The sequence below is a fragment of the Mastacembelus armatus genome, chromosome 4 (assembly GCF_900324485.2).
Source record: "Mastacembelus armatus chromosome 4, fMasArm1.2, whole genome shotgun sequence".
NCBI lineage: Eukaryota > Metazoa > Chordata > Actinopteri > Synbranchiformes > Mastacembelidae > Mastacembelus > Mastacembelus armatus.
In genome coordinates, this window is record NC_046636.1 from 22,118,372 (window position 1) to 22,136,586 (window position 18,215).

An 18,215-nucleotide genomic window follows, 5' to 3' on the forward strand; every position below is an offset into this window, starting at 1 on the left:
TAAGACAATAAATATTTATTTTACACAAAAAAATACAGCAACTATTTACACACTGTTTACTGACATGGTCATATTTCATGAGCTTTAATGAAACGAAATGTCAGAATTGCTGCTCAGGAGCAAAACTGATCAGTGTTTTTCAAGGAAGATGTCGATAATTATTCAACTGTAGAGAAGAAATTCACAATTTAAAGTCCACAGTCTAAGAGGTGCAGACGCTGTCTGACATCTTGCCTGTTACATGTTAAGCTGTCAATATTCTTGTTTCCACTAATCCATCTAGCTACAGTCAAAAGGAAGAAATCCAATAAAAGTCCAAGTCAAAGAGCTTGTCCTGACACCCCACCAACAGCTGTCTGTGGTGAGTTCCCTGTTGCTCCTCGTGAGTGGCCTTCCCTCTCTGGCACCATTTGTTGGTTGATGTTGATAACACAGATAAAGAGCAGGATGACCACCACCAGGTCATCCAGGATCCCCAGCAGTCCACGGAGAGAGGGGTCTGTCTCTGGGGCATTTGCTGATGATGTGGAGACGGGGTCCACAGGAGAGGAAAAGACGGACACCACTGTCCCTATGCAGCACAGGGCCACCCTGAAGAAGAACAGCCACACCAGGCCTCCCATGGTGCTCAAGCCACGGGCCAGTAGCTGCACAAGCAGCGGGGCATCACTCAGGTAGTCTGTTATCTGTGAGGGTCAGTTTGTAGGCCAGAGAGGGAAATATCAAACCATTTCAGACAAAAACATAAAAGGTAACATCAGTATACGAGGGGTTTTATATGATAGTATTCAAAGAACAGGGAGAAACATGATATATTCTATGGACACAACACTGAAGATTTCTTTTAGCAGACAACTCAACCACATTTTCAAGATTATGTGAATGTGACCCATGTGGGAAATCAGTTGTATATGTGTTTCAAAGGAAAGGAAATGCTGATCCAAGGTAGTGAAACTAGGTGTGTCAGTCAGGTGTGTTAACCGGATACTTTCATTGTCTGGTATCGATGACTGTGCAGTGTAAGACCTATTCCTGTTACCAAAACTATTATCAAAGGAAATGGTGAAGTAGAATTTGATCACTTCTCAGCTTTCGCATTATCTAATCTCATGTTATAATTAAGATTGTGAAAGAAAGAAAGTTACACCCTTTGATTGTTTTACATGCAGGTAAAATATGGAGAAGACTAAACACTTTCTGTTCTAATAAGAAGATTTTGCAGGATTTGTGCACTGCTGATATGTCTGAAGGTCAGATGAAGCACTCACCCGTCGTGGGGCTCCAGAATAACGTTTGTTGTAGTCTGTGATTTCTCCGAGAACTTCCTTTGACTGTCGGTCTGATCGACTCTCGTTGAATAGATGGCACAGCGCACTGACCTGTGAAGTCACAGTTTCATGTTCACACTCTGACACTTCTGAACTGACACTGTTTAAACTGCTCACATCCGATCGTGTGCGCTGTACCTTCTGTCTGCAGAGTGGGCAGCTGATTGCATCCAGCCAGGACCCATGTCTCCAGTAGGCGATCAGACAAGGAGCTGCAGAATCCAACACATGATTCAACACCTTTTCACAAAATGTTTCACTGTTTACACTGTGATGTAGGGCTGCCATCAGATAGAATAGTTACATTTTAGCAGAAGTGTGATGAAACTGATGGAGACGTGACAAGCAAGAAATGAAGTCACAGTTACTGATAACAAAGGTGTTTGGGTGATTATGGATTGAGGCTCTGAGGGTTAAAACAGGTAGTGCGAATGGGATGTGCAGTTCAAACTGGTAGATGTTGTGTTGCTGGGATAGAAATATTTTTGTAATCTGGCGGATCATATCAAGGTTGACACCAAGCATGATTTACCCCACGTTTGGATGTGCCTTCTTAACTGCCTTCTTGGAGGAAGAACAACTTTGAGTCAAACCATCAGGTGTATGTGTTACTACAAACTCTAATCAGTCTAAAGTAATCCAAGGTTAATCAAACCTGGGCTGAGGTAAGGCCACAGTCAAGGTAACTTAGTCATCTAACATTTTAATGACTATAGTAGTTGAACAGCAATGCTGGACCCCACAATGTGTTTTTCATCTCAGCATGATCAGGTGTGCATCTGCATTTGCTTTGAATGGAAGGTTTTAAATTGCATTTGAAGTTTCCCACTGAACATCTGTGAATAGCTATTTGACAGGTTAGACTAGTCTTAGGTAACCATACACCTGAGAGAAGAAAAACTGGAGTAAAGCTGTCAGGTTAGAGGCAGTTCATTTTTGAAAGCTGAACAGGCAGGCCCCCAAGGCTAAAGACACATGGCTGCAGAGCACTGATGCAAAGACATAAACACATGACGTAAGAGGTGAGCAACCTGAAGGAAAAATGAATGAATTCATGCACCTGTTCACTTGAGGGAAGAAGTGAACAGGTGCATGAATGGAAGAGCAAAGCAAGTATGGTGTGTGTGTGTGTGTGTGTGCGTGCGTGTGTGTGTGCGTGCGTGCGTGCGTGCGTGCGTGTATATATATATAAAACCTCGTACCACAGAACAAATGGCCACAGTTTGTCTGGACTGGGAAACTGGCCATCTGCAGGCAGACGGGACAGTGCCAGTCTCGGGTTGTGGATGGAAGAGGCTGCATAGATTCCTAAAGATATGTGGAGACAGTTAATATGTGAGAGGTGAAATACAGGAAGCATGAACAATGTATAAAAAGGGAAAGAAGAAAAAAAATATTAAACATAATAAATAAATTTAAAACTTTACAGCCTGTTGGTTCTAATCAAACATTTAAACAGAGACTTTCTTTTCTTTGTTCTAGGTTGAGCTCGTGACTGTTAGGAGATGCAAACTTGTTGCTTATCTCCGGCTGCAGCCCCGAACTCGCCCAGAACACTTTAATTTATATCTGGAGGTGGTTACATGGGTTCCAGGCACCGTCTCACTTTACACAATAGGGGAGAGTTGAAACATAGGTTAACTTCAGCGTCTTGGTGATTTGCACAGAAAACCTGGGTTTCCTCAACTATGACATGCCTGGTTACACCCTTTACATAAATCTGTCTGCAAAATGACAATTCTCATAACACAGTTAGCAATTTACAATGCCCTTATTCTAACACAGCCAAATTCAGAGTTCCCAATATTAAGTGCTATAGCATTTTTAAAGAGTTCTAATGATAAGAGTCATTGCTCATAAGATAAAGTATTATGGATATGCAATACATGTTCAGAGCCTTTTGATGAGGTTAAAGTCTATGTAAACAGATTATCATTTAGTTGGCAGCAACTCTATTTTGACCATAATAAAAGCAATAATAATACTACTGCATGCTGCCTGTGTGATTATCCAGTTTGCATGTTAAGAGTCTCACCAATTAAACTGCATTATCAGGTTTCATTTCTGAATTTTTAATTTCTGAGTTAATTTAATCCTTCAAATTAAATTATGAACACAAGAACAGTCTACTTGAAGTATAACCCCATAAACCTATAATACTAATGACAATTCAGTTGTATGTCTGTACTTATGTGTGTGAACCTCTTACCTTGTGGCAAGTCACATATGTGGATGGTGATAGTTCTGGTGCAAGAACCAAAGACCTGGATGAACCCTGACCTACTGGATCTTCGGAGGGGAGATGGTCCAGTCTGCCACATGACATGATAATGATAAACACACCTTAAATGCTACATTTCTAATTGGGAGATGCTGACACCAATGTTTGGGATCTACTACTACAAATTAAATTGAACAGTGGTTCCAACAACTTGGTCTATTATTTTTATAGCAATTAGAAGAATAAATTAATGAAAATAAGTAGGCCATTAATACATGAAAAAACTATGTCACACATGCACATGTGTCCTGGATTAAAAGCTATTAAACTACATATTTTGTGGGAATCTTAAAGTGAAATCAAATCATTTAGTTTCCAACCAATAACATGGCGTGATTGTGGGTTTCATCAAAACATACTAATTTTATTTCAGACACAACCTTACACAACGTCACTTATGTTCTAAAAACAACACAAACCCACCAGTGGTGCCGAATGTAATAAAATGAGACTCACCTGGACTGAGATTTGTGGTACGTGTACATTGCTGATCTAGAAACAGCAGCTGACAGGTAGTTACTGTCTCCTAGAAGGAAGTGAAGTGCTGCCTGACAGCATCACTATACAAAATAAATTGGAGCTGTGTGTTAATGATCAACCTCATCCTCCAATATCAGCCCGCCCTTGTGCTCAGGGAGGGAGGGAACAGTAACACTCAGAGCAATAATACAGCGCTTTGTACACCACTGGACAACTAAAAAAAACACACACACTTATAAAACTTCACAGTAGACTCTGATCAGTTATTAGTGAGAAAGTACTGAAATTTTTTGTGAAAATTGACATCCTCAGCCTGGTCAGAGGCGAACTATTTGGGTCACATGACTTGCCAGATCAAAGCTAGACAAGATTTCTCCCACACTGTGTTAAAGTAGGTTAGAGCTGATCTTGTCAATTATTCACTTAAAGTATACTCTCCCGGCAGCCCTGCATCACATTATTCTTACGATAAACCACTGGTTGTGAAATGCATTGGGCTGTCCCTGGCTTTAACACTGTACTACACTACAGCTTATTGAAAGGCACCAGAGCTGTAGAAAAATCAACCCAGCAAACAAAAACATGGCATCTCATAGATCTAGTGTGATCAAGGCGGACATCTGCAGTCAACCATTTCTCAGTCGTTGATACTCTAGTATTTGTTTTATTTAAATGTCAGTAATTAAAGAAAAACCTTCTATGATATGTGACAGAGTGAAGATGTGACCAACTACACATAGCTCACTATGACTGCTATTGCAGAAATATTTGCACACGTCCTTCACCTCACACAGAAGCTAAAAAGAGGGTGTCATGGTTCATGTCATCTAAAATTAGCAACCACCAGTCAGTGAGGGCCAGGGTTTTGAGAGTGGCTGAGATCAGGAGATAAAACACAGGTGCTCTCCTACTGTCCACTGTGCCTTAAGAGAGCAGGTGACACGTGAGATTTCTTATCTTTTAAGACTGAAGCCCTTAGAGTTGGGAACAAACTTTAGCCTCTAAATTTTAATTGCACACACTTGCCTGTAAGCTAGATAAATGGATAAGGTGAAGAGGTTTATTGTTTCTTGTTTATTTATGACTTGGCTTCAGAGAAAGGTTTAACAGGCTGCCGGGATTTTAGTGACTGTCTGGGAACAGTCATTACACAAAATATTTTCTATTTCTAGTTAATTTAGCCTAAAAAGTAAGAGGCTAACAGGGAATTAACATTCCAGTTGTATTCAGCTTTAAACTCCAAGCAACTCTCGCAAACTGCCTGTGCAGGATTATCTATCTGGTAGCTGTGATGCCAGGTAATGTTACTGTGCATCACGTAGTCAAACCTGAAGTTATGCAAGTGCTTTATCATTTGTACTGTTTATAGTCACGATGAGGCCACAAAAAAAAACTATTTAAAAAAATGAATAAACAGAAACCTATTGCCATTTTAAATACATGTGACAAAACTCATTTTCTTGAAACAGTTTGCTATTTGGCGCTTTTGTTGTGTTTCCAGGTTTTCTCTGCAAGGCTGTTCATTACATAATTACATAATGTTCATAATTCATTACAATCAGAAACATTTGCATATGTAAATCTTTGGATGTGAAGTGCAATTATCTGTCTTTGTTATAAACATTTTATTATCTATTTCTTTTCCTTATTTTTTACTCACATTTTATTGATCTACTTGTATTTGTGCCAGTGGTGGAATGTAAGAAAATGTACTAAAATACTAAATGCTGGATACTACAGTTTAAAAGTACTCATACTCTGCAGTGAACATTGCCATTGCATTACTTTTTACTCCACTATATTAATAGTTATTTAGCTATAGTTTGTAAATTGTACAGATTCAAATGACAAGATTATATAACAATGCATAATGCATTATTATATCCAACAGTATGGAAAGTGGTTCACATTTATTCTTACCTCTTTTAGATACAACATTAAAATGCTGCTCTGTCATTAATACATTATTATGTTGTATCATGGATCTAATACAAATATATATTTTTATATTAGTTCACATTAAACTGTTGACAGAAGAACACAACACCCATGATAAAAGCGGCCGTCTCAATGTTTTATTTTGACCAGCTAACGAAGGCGTACACAAATCACGGATCGCGAACACTGATTGGCTCCAGTTGGCTTTCACAGCCGTCAATCATCAGAGATCTCAATACTGATTGGATACAGTTCGTACCTCCATTACGTCAACTCAACCGAGCCTATAAAAACAAGTGAACGTCGGAGAAGTAGGAAGCTGTGCCATTCGCGTACGTCTTACGTCGTTTTTTCGGCGGAGTGGTCGTGAGTTCGTCTGCAAATTACGCAATTGTCGTTGGGGATCTTCCTTTTGGCAGCAGGTGAGGTCAAATGCAGAGAAAAGGAGCGGAAGAGCTTTGCTGACAGGTGGAAAAATTATTTACCTTTTAGCCAAGACGGAACAAATGGACGACAATAAAACGGCACTGGTCGAGAGCCTCATAATATGGGTGAGTCTTTTTTGCCAATGTGTCGCATGATATCAAAACCAGAGAGAAGCGGTTTTATTACCTGTTTGTAGGTGTAACTGCGAGAAAACACTCTTCGTCAGCAGCTGAGAGAAATGAAGCAAACAGGAGCCAGAGCTTCAGGTCTTCATTTAGCGACTGTTACTGAGAGTAGCTGTTATTGCGCTAAATGTATCTGGAGGACCTGGAGCTGGTCCTAATGAGCACACTTGGCAGGTACAAAGACCAAATATCCTTCAGGGTGGCTGGATTTAGAGCGCTAACTAATCCAGTTAACCAGGAAATCTGTGGATCACTTGTTCAGGTTATGTGAAGGATTAATGCGAGTTGGCGAACACCTGCATTTAATTTAGCCAGCTAACGTTAGCGTTGCTGCACCTGGTCCTGGACCAGCGGACCCTGGTCTTGTTAAGTGTTGAGGGTGGATTTGTTAATTATAGCCCGGCTCAGGTCCATCAGGCATTAAACCCTGGCGCCCGTCTCAGCTACATCAGTCACTTACCTATTTGTTGAGAATATCACTAAAATATTAGAAGGACGTGACCCACATGGATTAAAAAGTACAAATAAAAACTTTTGTCTAATTTGAGAGATAGTCAGACACATTAGCGGATTAGCCTTTAGACTTGGCACAGATTATAAACAGCAGGAGGTGTTCAGGACACAGTTTAGCACGGAGACTTCACTTTACAGCTTGGCTGCTACATGAATTATTTACAGCAGGGAAGCCTTTGTCTTTGCTGGTATTGCCTGTGATCCACTGTATAATCTCTGTCATCCCATCAGTCCATCCCCAGGCCTCAGTCCTCTCCTGTGTGCCCCCTTGGAAGGGTTTAGATGCATGGACACTATCTCTGCAGTGATTGTGTGGTTAATGTACTTTCAGGCCTTGTGATGACATGACAGTGTTGTTTTCTGCCTCTCAGCTGCAGACCTTTAACACTCCTGCACCATGCACAACAGTGGAGGAGCTGACCACTGGAGTGGCAATATCACAAGCACTGCATCAGATGTAAGAAGACACACACATGCACACACGAATGCACACATGGAAATGTTATATAGGTAATCTAGATCTAGCCCCATTACCCATGGTATCTGGCTACTCTGCAGACACATTATTTATTTACAACCAGTTTGCTTTGGCCTAAATATGTTGCATCACTTGTGGCTGCTGTTTGCTTCTTCAACTCTTTAGTTTGGGTTAAGTTGTACTTTACTACATGACATATAAATCCTGGAAAAACAAAGCCGATGTGAAGTGTTTCTTTATTGTGGATTTTTCTAACGTATTTTGAATAAATGATTTGAATCACTTGTCTGATTCCACATAAAAACATTTAGATACAAATGCTACTGGATGATGCATTTCTGCATCAGTTTATTTGCAGTGACAGACCCTTTAAACAATAAAAAATGGCTTATTTTTAGATTCATAAACTTCACCTGTGTTGATTCATGCATTGAGAAATCCACAGTAGAGGAGTGACTTGCCAGTTACTCCTCAGACAGCACCAAAGCCATGTCTGTTTTGACTGAATGACTTGACTTTGTTTTCTTTATGTAAAAACTGCCCTTCATTTGTTTATACTATCACTGGTAGTTTCTCCTTTCAGACATCCCATATAGCAAAGAATTAAGAACACTCCTTTTACCCAGCAATTATTCACAGCCATTATGGGAAACGTATGAAATGAAAGGTATATTTAGGAAAAGAACGGATGTACTGTTCTTCATTTGAAAATACTGTCTGGAATATATTTAACATGGTCAATAAATGATTCATAAATTTAATAATATCTAAAGGAGGTATTTGTCCTTGCTAACAACCCTTGCTGTTGTTGAGGAGTCAGAATAGATAAACTTGTTGACTTTTGTATGTGTCTGCTGCAGAGACCCAGCATGGTTCAGTGATGGATGGCTTGGTCGTATCAAAACAGATGTGGAGGAGAACTGGAGATTGAAGGTACAAAGCAAAGCTGTCGCCCCTTTCACCACCTGTCTTCTACTTTTCTCTTCGTATTTTGCTGAACCCCTCCCCATTGCTTCATGCTGAATCCTCTATTTGCTTCAGTCCTGCTCTACTGTCCTTGACACTGACCTCCTCCCTGCTCCAGGGCTGCACCCTCCCTCTGCGATCTGAGTCTTCTGGTGAAAAATGTGTACATGTATGTTTGTCCATATAAGTCAGTAAGGATGACTGCATGCCATTAGCTATATTCCTGTTTGGCTATGACTGTTTTCACTGCTATTGCGTTTTCTTTCCCAGCAGGCCTGTTTCCCAGAAGACATCTTGACATGTGACTATAGGAAAATAACAAGTGTACATAATAAAATTAATGATGATTTCATTTAGCTGGTTAACTCAAAGGTCCTTGTGCATGGTCACCTTGCTGGGACACTTAATTAATGTTTACTATGACAAGTCAAAATGTGGGCTATGAAAAAGGCCTAATTTAATTTTAAAAATCTTTTAATAATTGCATATATGTTGTCAGGGTTTCTTTTCTGTGGTTTTAATTATAGTGACCATATTTTCACGTAACATTTCCTAATCTTGTGTGTGATCTCCTCAGATGAACAACCTGAAGAAGATCCTTCAAATGATGCTTGATTATTATAATGAGGTGGGTAGTGGCTGTGTACACTTTATCCTCCATGTGTTTGCACAGGTGTTGGGTGACTTGAAGAATCGCCTGCTGTATGTGAGTCAGTGTATCCATCCAGTTCTTGTGGGAGTTTTAGTATGCACTGTTTACACAGTGCAAAGCCTCAGGAGGCTTGCATAAGGAAAACAAAGTTTACTGTCGAGAGCAAAACGAGCATCGAGTAGCTGATGTCTGGTGTACATTACAGTAGTGAAGATTAGCATTTTTCCTAATAAATTTGCGTAACCAACACATGATTGAAATATTTGCTCAGCAATCCTATTAGTTTTAGCCAGGATCTACTCCCACCTTTGTTGGAAAGTAAAGCTTTTAAAGTTAGTGCAGTTTCATTCACTGATATTGTGTATATTTGCCCTCAAAGAGGTTGCACACCTATTTGCCAAGTGCATAATTTGACCTTCTCTACCACCAGGTATTAGGCCAGGAGATCTCAGACTTCCCCTTGCCAGATGTGGCCCTGGTGGCAGAGCATTCACACCCTGTGGAGCTGGGGAGGCTGCTGCAGCTTGTACTGGGCTGTGCTGTCAGATGTGAGCATAAACAAGGTATTTGACTCGACAGCTTGTGTTACAAAGTAGAGATAACTACTGTATCTGCAGTATAAATGTGCTACACAGTGTGGGTGTATAGGAGAATTGTTATCATAGTCTAGTTGGCTTAAGGGCATTAAAATTCCTGTCCTGTCATGCTGCTAACAAAGGTAGAGCCCTGTCACATTTGAAAGTGGGATACAGATGATGAAAAATAACAGTGGTGCGGTCAGTCCATGTGTAATTGATGATTCTGTCGTATTTCATGACCAGAATACATTCAGATCATCATGACCTTGGAGGAGTCTGTGCAGCATGTTGTCATGACAGCCATCCAGGAGGTGAGTGAGTTTCTGGACCACGTTTCACCCTCAAGTCAAATCAGAGATGTTACACTTGTCCAGAAAAGCGAACTAAGCAGTTGTTTCTTTTTGAGCAATTGTAGCTTGTTTCAAAGAGACTTGAGCAGGAGTTTCTGAAGGCAGGCAGCTCTTTTAATGAGCCTCTGTAATAAACCCTGTGAGTTTTTTTTTCTGTGCAGCTTATGAATAAAGAAACCATGGCTCCATTTGGTGCAGAGCTGTCAGGAGACCTGGAGCAGCAGGTCAGTGTTGTTATTGCAGGGTTTCATTGCAGTGGGAGAGATTTTTAGTATTTTATTAAAATAGTTTCATTATTTTATTAATTTAATAAAATTGTTACTTTCAGTTATGAAATCTATCAAGGTAGTTTGAAGATTGAGTCCTTTATACCCAAAATTCATAGTGTTTCCAATTTTAACAACTGCAGATGGGAAGCAGTAAGAATCCCTTAAGGGTACATAGCATTCTAAGCTTAATGTGGTGATTATTTTTCATTGCTGTTATTTTTAAATTGTATGTTTTGTGTGAAAGTGAACAGTGAAAAAAATCTAAAGTAGCTCAAGTCACATTGAAGTGAAGCAGAGGAGATAGTAAAACCACCTTCCCTGTGCTCAACCCAGAAAATTGTCTGAGTTTCTGTTGGTTGGTTAATGAAAGTCTTTTTTTTTTTTTTTGAACTTATCCTTTCACCTATGTTGTAATGAATTTGTCCATGCTGTAAGTCATCAATGTGACATTTGACAGATATTTAGCATTAAAGCTAAACTATTTGCTCTTCAATTATTGTCCATTACCATTTCAAAAGAGTGAGTCCATCTGTGTCAATTCTTAATAAGAAAATGATTCTTATGAATCTGTTAGTAAAAGAGCAGAGAATCCCAGAGCTCAAATATTGACTCAGTGCAGACTGCAGAGCTCTGGGCATCAGTTCCCTTGCCAGGCAGGATTGTTGGAGGAGTCATTGGTTAGTTTACCACTGGGTTGAAATGGAATATACTCATTTCTCAATGAGTTCATGTTAGGTCCACTTTAATCAAGGGGGGAAATGTGCACTGCAGTAAAAGGAGGTGATGGTAAAAGCTTAAGGTTTTTTTTTTTTTTTTTTGACTTATGACCTGTGTATTGAAGTGGAGCTTGCTTGTGTGTGTGGTTTTGGAGTTAGTGAATGTATGCGTTGCTCATTTGAACTTCTTTTTGATGTGTTCAGCTAAAAAAAGCCCTGGACGACCTCACTGAACTTCTAGCAGAGAAGGAAGCATTAGTCCAACGCTGTCAAGAGCTGGACATGCAGGTGAATACAGAGCTCATGGACACATGCACTCTGCATATGCTTGAACATTTATGCAGAACCATGTACATCAATATGACATCTGAAAGGATTATGATTCAGTACTTTCTGTAAGTTTGTCAGTGATTACCTCTCCATGTCCACAAACGGACACGCTTACACTTAAAGGTAAGTAGAAAGAGGAGTAGAGTAATTTGCTGTTATGCCTGGGTCTATTGTCTGAAGCTGCTGTGGCAGGAGAACTGTGGGCTTAGTCCCACCCCACCCATCCACCCATCCCACCCATGTGGCAACCAGCCCAAGCTCCACCACTGCCAGAAGGCTTCACTCAGCACTGTATTGCCAAGCTAAATTTAGCATAGCTGCTGATCAACTGTTCAGTTGGACTCTTGACAGATTGATTTGTTCTATCCCCAGTCTTGCTCAACACTTGTCGCTGCGAGGTAAGTCCAACATGGCTAAATGCAAACTAAACCCGTCTAAACAAGCTGCTCGCGTTTATTCTAACTCGGCTAACCGACTGCTCAGTCAGGATTCTGCTCAAGACAAATTGTTTGTCTAAAATGTTTCAGTATTATTCCAGTAATTTAACCAGTGACACCAGTCATATTTTTGTCTTCATGGAATTTCAAAATGTACTAGGCATGCAGGATAGGCCATATAGGTTTATTGCAATGGACATCGTTTGTTGCATTATATTGTAACCATCTGCCTTACTGTAATGAATACGGTATGAATCAAAGAAATATTGATGTTCTGTCTTACTTTATGGACACTGGCCTAATATGTAAACAATGACAAGCTAATATGAAACTAATATAAAAAGTACATGAGGGAATGGATGGATGAGGAGTAAAACAGACTAACCGTGTATTAATGTTTGCTTAAAGTGCACTTTGTCTGTGCTTTGCTTCCAGCATGGATTAACTGCACTGTTTGCTTTAACAGCTGGGAGAGAAGAGCTTATCTGCGATAGATAGGGTGTGTCTTTTGATGCTCAGATGTAACTTGGCTGATTTGCATGAAACAATGGATCAGAGATTAACATTCCTGCTGACTTGACACAAATATTTTTTGTTTGTTAAATTCACCTGACCTTTAAATCAGTGTCACTTTTGAGAGTAGCTCTAACACCTTGTTGTGTCTGAACAGGTGGCTGTTCTTCAAGAGGAGCGGAACAGCTTATTAGCAGAGAATGACGTCCTAACCGACCGAGCCAATCAGCTCGACACATTTGACGACCCCAGCACACCCTCAGGAAGAAAACACAGCCAGTTACAGCAACAGCTGGAGGCACTGCAGGAGGAGAATTTCAGGTTTGTCACTTTCTGCCTAAATATACTGCAGCAGAAATCTTGGAGACTGAAATCCAGAGGTTTGGAATTTCTATTGTACAGTAATTGCTTTTCTTAATGTAAATGTCTCTCCTTTTGTGTGGTGTTAATACAGGATTCCATTCAAAATGGCTGGGAAAGACTCAATGACCATGTGTGTTTGCATCTTTCAGGCTGGAGGCTGCCAAGGATGACTACCGCATCCACTGTGAAGAGCTGGAGAAGCAGCTGATTGAGGTTCAGCACCGTAATGACGAGCTCACCAGCCTGGCAGAGGAATCTCGAGCTCTCAAAGATGAGCTGGATGTTCTGAGGTTTGTATCTGTGTTTGTGACCTGATCAACAGGAAAGCACGAACATTTGATGTATTGTATTTAAGTAACAGCTTAGTACACCAGCCAAAGGGCCAGAGATACAGTACCTGTTAAAGGTTTGGACACACCTTCTCATTCTTTCATTTTTTTCTTTTTCTATACTTTTCTACATTGCACATTAATAGTGAAAACATTAGGACAATGAAATAACACATATGGGCTTAGGAAATAAGAAAAAAGTACAAATGCAAAATATTTAATATGTTTTACAGTAGTACCCACAGTTTTGTTTTTGATAGTCATTTTGCACTCAATCTCTCAATTTACTTCATGACGCAGTTATCTAGAATATTTTTCCAATTATTCCCATGATGCTGTAAACTCCTAAAGCAGAGGCAACTCTAGGTCTGTAACTGAAGAAACCTTCAAGTTTAGAGAATATAAAAAATATTTTGCTCTTCATTTTCATACTACGTAAGCCCATTAAGTGTTATTTTATACTTTTGATGTCTTCACTATTAATCTACAATATGGAACAGAATAGACAAAAGGAAAACCACTGAATAAGGTGTTTCCACTTTAGTTCTGTCGGTGTTTTACAGGCCTGATTTTCTTTATTTCCCTGTTTATCAATGCACATTATCCTGGGTGCTATAATAGACCTGTGTTTCTGTTTTAATATCTTACATGTACATTCAAATGCTCCATAGCTTGTTCACTGATGTGTGTGTTGATTTTGTATTCTTGTAGGAACTGCTCCGATCGCGTGGTGATGCTGGAGGCTTCAGTGGAAACATACAAGCGTAAACTGGAGAACCTGGGTGATCTGAAGAGGCAGATGAAGCTGCTAGAGGAGAATAACATGACCTACATGCACAACACTGTGAGCTTGGAGGAAGAGCTGCGCAAAGCCAATGCCGCCCGTGCACAGCTTGAGACATACAAGAGACAGGTAAATGACATACAAAGCAGGGTTGAAAATTTAAAGAAAGATCTCACTCAGTACGGTCTGTTTAGAGCAGCAGAAAGAAGCTGTGTGTTTTCACATGCTCAGGTCCAGGAGCTGCACAGGAAGTTGTCAGAGGAGACGAGACGAGCGGACAACTTGGCCTTTGAGATGAAGAAGCTGGAGGAGAAGCATGAAACTGTGGTGAAGGAGAGAGAGGTGTGGCAGTTTTTGGCAGCTGCTGGAAAAGAATGGCAGAAGGAGTTTTGTTACTCTTCCCACTTTGGTGAAGCTCTTTACTAACATTTTAATCTTTGTTTTAAAATTTCTCCCCCACTATGATGCCATCACTAGAGGATCATTATCGAGAGAGATTCTCTAAAGGAGCTCAATGAGGAGCTGCGATGCACTCAGGCTCAACAGCACCAGCTCTCCCAAGCAGGTATCTCACTGGAAAGTCAAATCAGGAATGATGCTGCTTATCCACTTCTAATATGTACATACTCTGCTCGTGTAGGGATCCTTCCTTCTGGCAGCCCCATTCATGATAACCTGGCAGCTGAATTAATACCCGCTGAGTACAGGTAACAGAAACTGCTTTCAGATTTGTTCTTTCCGTGCCAGCGCTGTGTGTATGACCACTGACTTTGTGTGTGATTGTTCAGAGAAAAGTTCATCAGGCTGCAGCATGAGAACAAGATGCTGAGAGTGCAGCAGGAGGAGTATGAGAGGGAGAAGATTGCTGCTCTGCAGGCTCAGCTGGAGGAAGCACACAAGACCCGCAGTGAACTGGACACTGAGAACAGGTTTCAACTGAACTGATTTCACGTCTTTGTATGCCAGCCAGATACAAATGTGAAAGAGCTTCATTTCTCCACAGTCACTGGTTGCTTTGCTGTTCATAGTTTTAGACCTGTCGCAGCAGTAATGCGGTCGGTGTACCGGTCCGTTGTGGTCAAGGAGCTAAGCCGGAAGGCGAAGCTCTCAATTTACCGATCAATCTGCGTTCCTACTCTCACCTATGGTCATGAGCTCTGGGTCATGACTGAAAGGACAAATGAGCTTCCTCCGCAGGGTGGCCGGGCACTCCCTTAGAGATAGGGTGAGGAGCTCGGTCACCCAGGAGGTGCTCGGAGTAGAGCTGCTGCTCCTCCACATCGAGAGGAGTCAGTTGAGGTGGCTCGGCCATCTGTTTCGGATGCCTCCTGGGCGCCTCCTTGGGGAGGTGTTCGGGGCATGTCCCACCGGGAGGATGCCCCGGGGAAGACCCAGGACACGCTGGAGGGACTATGTCTCCCAGCTGGCCTGGGAACGCCTTGGTGTCCCCCTGGAAGAGCTGGAGGAAGTGTCCAGGGAGAAGGAAGTCTGGCTATTCCTGATTAGGCTACTGCCCCCGCGACCTGGCCCCGGATAAGCGGAAGAAGATGAAGATGGATGGATGTTATGGTTGCAGATGTATTGTGGTAACTTTGCTTTCAAGTCTCTTCTTCCTGCATCCTAATGTGTCCTCTCTGATCACTCTGCAGGTTGAATCGTGAGCGGATCAGTGAGCTACAGCTGCAGGTCGAGGACCTCCAGAAGGCTCTGCAGAGTCAGGCGGCCAAACCTGATGACGTGAGTTTGCCAAGATGCACTGGCACCAATACAGAGAAAACATCCCAGAGAGTTAATCTGATGCTCTTTCAGGCATGACTCATGAAATCCCACTAGTTTAGAAGTTCAGTCAACAATTTGAACTGATTTGAAGGTAAATGTCCCTAAACATTATTTTGATTGCTTTGCTAAATGTCATCTTGTACTTTAACTTATATTTTCAGTCAAACTTGAAGCGGAAACTTGACGCACACATGTAAGTGTGATTCTTTCTTCTGTACCATCATCATTTTAGTATGCAGAATGAATTTTTGGTTTGTCCAGTAGGGGGAGGTCAAAATGCAGCATTTGTTTCCTCAGGGTCCAGCTGAACGAGGCTCAGGACGAAATCATGAAGAAGAAAGAGCTGCTGGAGGACCTGCAGCCAGACAACACTCAAAACTGTGAGTCCTACGTCACCAGTCAAAGGTCTGATTTTGCCAGTATGCTATGGCAGCCTCTGGAGTAGAAACTGCAAAGTTAAATCCTGCCTGAACCAACACATCAGAACAACTCATTTTCTGTTTGCTCCAAAGCCTTGAAGGTGGATGAGCTTATGGCTGCTCTGAAGAAGAAAGATGATGACATGCGGGCCATGGAAGAGAGGTACAAAATGTATCTGGAAAAAGCACGGAATGTGAGTGATAAGATAATCACATATTTTTATTTGTTTTGTATATTATACCTGTCATGACTTATAATAATTAAAACACAGGAATAAGTGTTGTCAGTATTAATGCTGTTTTTCAGTGTTGTCTTTTCTTTACTGTTTGTAGGTGATCCGAGCTTTGGATCCGAAACTGAATCCAGCCAATGCTGAGATCCAGGCTCTGAGAAACCAGTTGGCTGACCGGGACAAACAGATTATGAACTTAGAAGTAAATCTGCCATTTGACTGTCATAACTATTTTTTAATAATAGTTTATTTTTTTAATATGAAAATGCAGTGTGTGTGTGTGTTTCAAGGACTGTTTTTAAACTAACTGATTTCATTTTGCCTCCTAGCGTCAGTGTGAGCAGGCCAGGCTGAGGGAGTATGAGGAGAAGCTGATTGTCACTGCCTGGTATAACAAGGTAAGAAGAGATCGCAAGCTAATTAAGTCATTCATATCCTGTCTTTTCTGACATTACTGATAATCAGTGTATACAATAAAGTTATCTTTCTTCGTGCTCAGAGTCTGAACTTCCAAAAGCTGGCCATTGAATCACGCCTTGGTGGCCGTACCCCTGGCCAGTCCTTTTTATCCCAGCAGCGCCAGGTCTCGAACGCCTCACACCAGCTGCTTTCCATCAGTCTACCTGCTACTACCTCCAAGTAGATCTTGTCAGAGTCAAATTCAGATATGTAAAAAAAATACCCTCCCACAAGTGAGCACTCAAGTGACCTTACACACATCCGCTCTCCGCGCTGGGAGAGGGTCACTAATGAGCTGGTTAGGATCAGTAAGCATTTAGTTAAGAAACACAAGTCTATTGGTCACCCACCCAAGATTATAGCATAACAAAGAAGATACAAGCTGACATTACAGCAGAAACCACAACCCATGTTCCCCTCACTAGTCACAGTAACATACACCATCTCAGTGTAGAACGGAACACACAAAAATACACTCTGAGCTTATTTCCGTTCTGCCCTGTGTGTTTGTTGTAAAAACAGACTCGGCTGAATACTTGGTATAGTGAGTTTTTTTTCTCTCCTATATCCTGTTATGCTGTGTACATGTTCAGGTTTGAGAGAGCCCATTATGTACAGATATGAATGCGGGTCACTGGAATGCTCACCCAACTTAAGATGATTGTTGATGTATGTCATGCTGTACCCTCATACTATGCAGTGAAGGAGGTACTAGTGCATGTTTTATAAAACATGCTTAAGATGTTTTTGAGAAAATAATTTGGTGCTGGCCACCAACTGCTTTAAAGTATCAAACATCAGTCACATTTTTTTCTAAAATGGAGCAAGCCCATCATCTAAAGCTGTGCGAATCCTACAAGTTCTATGAAGTGATCAGCCTGAGGTGTTGTAACAAATCTTACACAAGAAATCCATGACTCGAGTGTTTATCATGTCTTTTCTATATTACATTATATTAAAGTGTGATTTGACTTCTCTACTGGCAGCGTACTCTCAATACAAACTGACAGGCCTTAATATTCATTGAATGTTTTGAATCTTATTGAGTAGTGAGTATTCAAGACAGTAATCTATGAAATTGTACAGCAGTAATGTAAACATGATTGAATCACCAGCTTTTGATCCAAATGTCAGGGCCAGGTCCATGTAGTTCCTTCAAATTGTAACTTGAGAATTTTAATTGCTGTAATTAATACTTGGTCATGGACCTCATGCAGTTTAGTGTTTGTGGAAGTTCAGAGTGAAGATTGCTGTAGCATATAAGTTTTCTTTAAAACTGGGTTATTGGCTGATCTTATGGAGTCTTAAGTTAAACTGCACTAGTGTCATAACAAATGAAACAGCTTTTCGTTGCCTTGTCGCGCTCTCTGTTTGCAGTAACACTAAAGAAATATTCTTTTATCTTAGTC

The 18,215-nt window shown here is 40.9% G+C and overlaps 2 protein-coding genes across 3 annotated transcripts; one reads left to right on the top strand and one right to left on the bottom strand.

Moving 5' to 3' along the window:
- LOC113129147 (E3 ubiquitin-protein ligase RNF170) lies at positions 1–6,971 on the bottom strand. Its single transcript, XM_026304964.1, has 7 exons — positions 6,640–6,971; positions 4,066–4,169; positions 3,538–3,640; positions 2,531–2,636; positions 1,467–1,540; positions 1,269–1,379; positions 1–686 (listed from the first exon to the last, which is right to left on the bottom strand). The coding sequence occupies exons 2-7, from the start codon at positions 4,092–4,094 to the stop codon at positions 321–323; spliced, it is 789 nt and encodes a 262-aa protein (XP_026160749.1). The 5' UTR covers positions 4,095–4,169; positions 6,640–6,971; the 3' UTR covers positions 1–320.
- Positions 6,421–17,785, top strand: hook1 (hook microtubule-tethering protein 1). 2 transcript variants are annotated; one of them, XM_026304962.2, is made up of 23 exons: positions 6,421–6,578; positions 7,523–7,608; positions 8,490–8,562; positions 9,173–9,223; positions 9,678–9,810; positions 10,069–10,136; positions 10,337–10,399; positions 11,365–11,448; positions 12,394–12,426; positions 12,598–12,761; positions 12,953–13,093; positions 13,844–14,045; positions 14,148–14,258; positions 14,394–14,481; positions 14,557–14,623; positions 14,705–14,845; positions 15,566–15,653; positions 15,857–15,888; positions 15,993–16,075; positions 16,208–16,308; positions 16,448–16,549; positions 16,677–16,745; positions 16,847–17,785. In XM_026304962.2, the coding sequence occupies exons 1-23, from the start codon at positions 6,534–6,536 to the stop codon at positions 16,988–16,990; spliced, it is 2,169 nt and encodes a 722-aa protein (XP_026160747.1). In that variant the 5' UTR covers positions 6,421–6,533; the 3' UTR covers positions 16,991–17,785. The 2 variants fall into 2 exon arrangements, with proteins under 2 accessions (XP_026160747.1, XP_026160748.1); XM_026304963.2 differs by lacking the exon at positions 12,394–12,426 and having other exon boundaries at positions 6,422–6,578.
- Positions 17,786–18,215: the final 430 nt, after the last annotated feature.

Excerpts from the sequence above, each read along its gene's own strand:
- LOC113129147 (XM_026304964.1), bottom strand. The coding sequence starts at position 4,094 with ATGTACACGTACCACAAATCTCAGTCCAG. Across the intron at positions 1,541-2,530 it reads CTGTGGCCATTTGTTCTGTG|CTCCTTGTCTGATCGCCTAC; the intron begins GTACGAGGTTTT and ends TGGATTCTGCAG. Across the intron at positions 687-1,268 it reads ATTCTGGAGCCCCACGACGG|ATAACAGACTACCTGAGTGA; the intron begins GTGAGTGCTTCA and ends TGACCCTCACAG.
- hook1 (XM_026304962.2), top strand. The coding sequence starts at position 6,534 with ATGGACGACAATAAAACGGCACTGGTCGAGAGCCTCATAATATGG. Across the intron at positions 10,400-11,364 it reads CAGGAGACCTGGAGCAGCAG|CTAAAAAAAGCCCTGGACGA; the intron begins GTCAGTGTTGTT and ends TGATGTGTTCAG. Across the intron at positions 16,550-16,676 it reads AACAGATTATGAACTTAGAA|CGTCAGTGTGAGCAGGCCAG; the intron begins GTAAATCTGCCA and ends TTTGCCTCCTAG.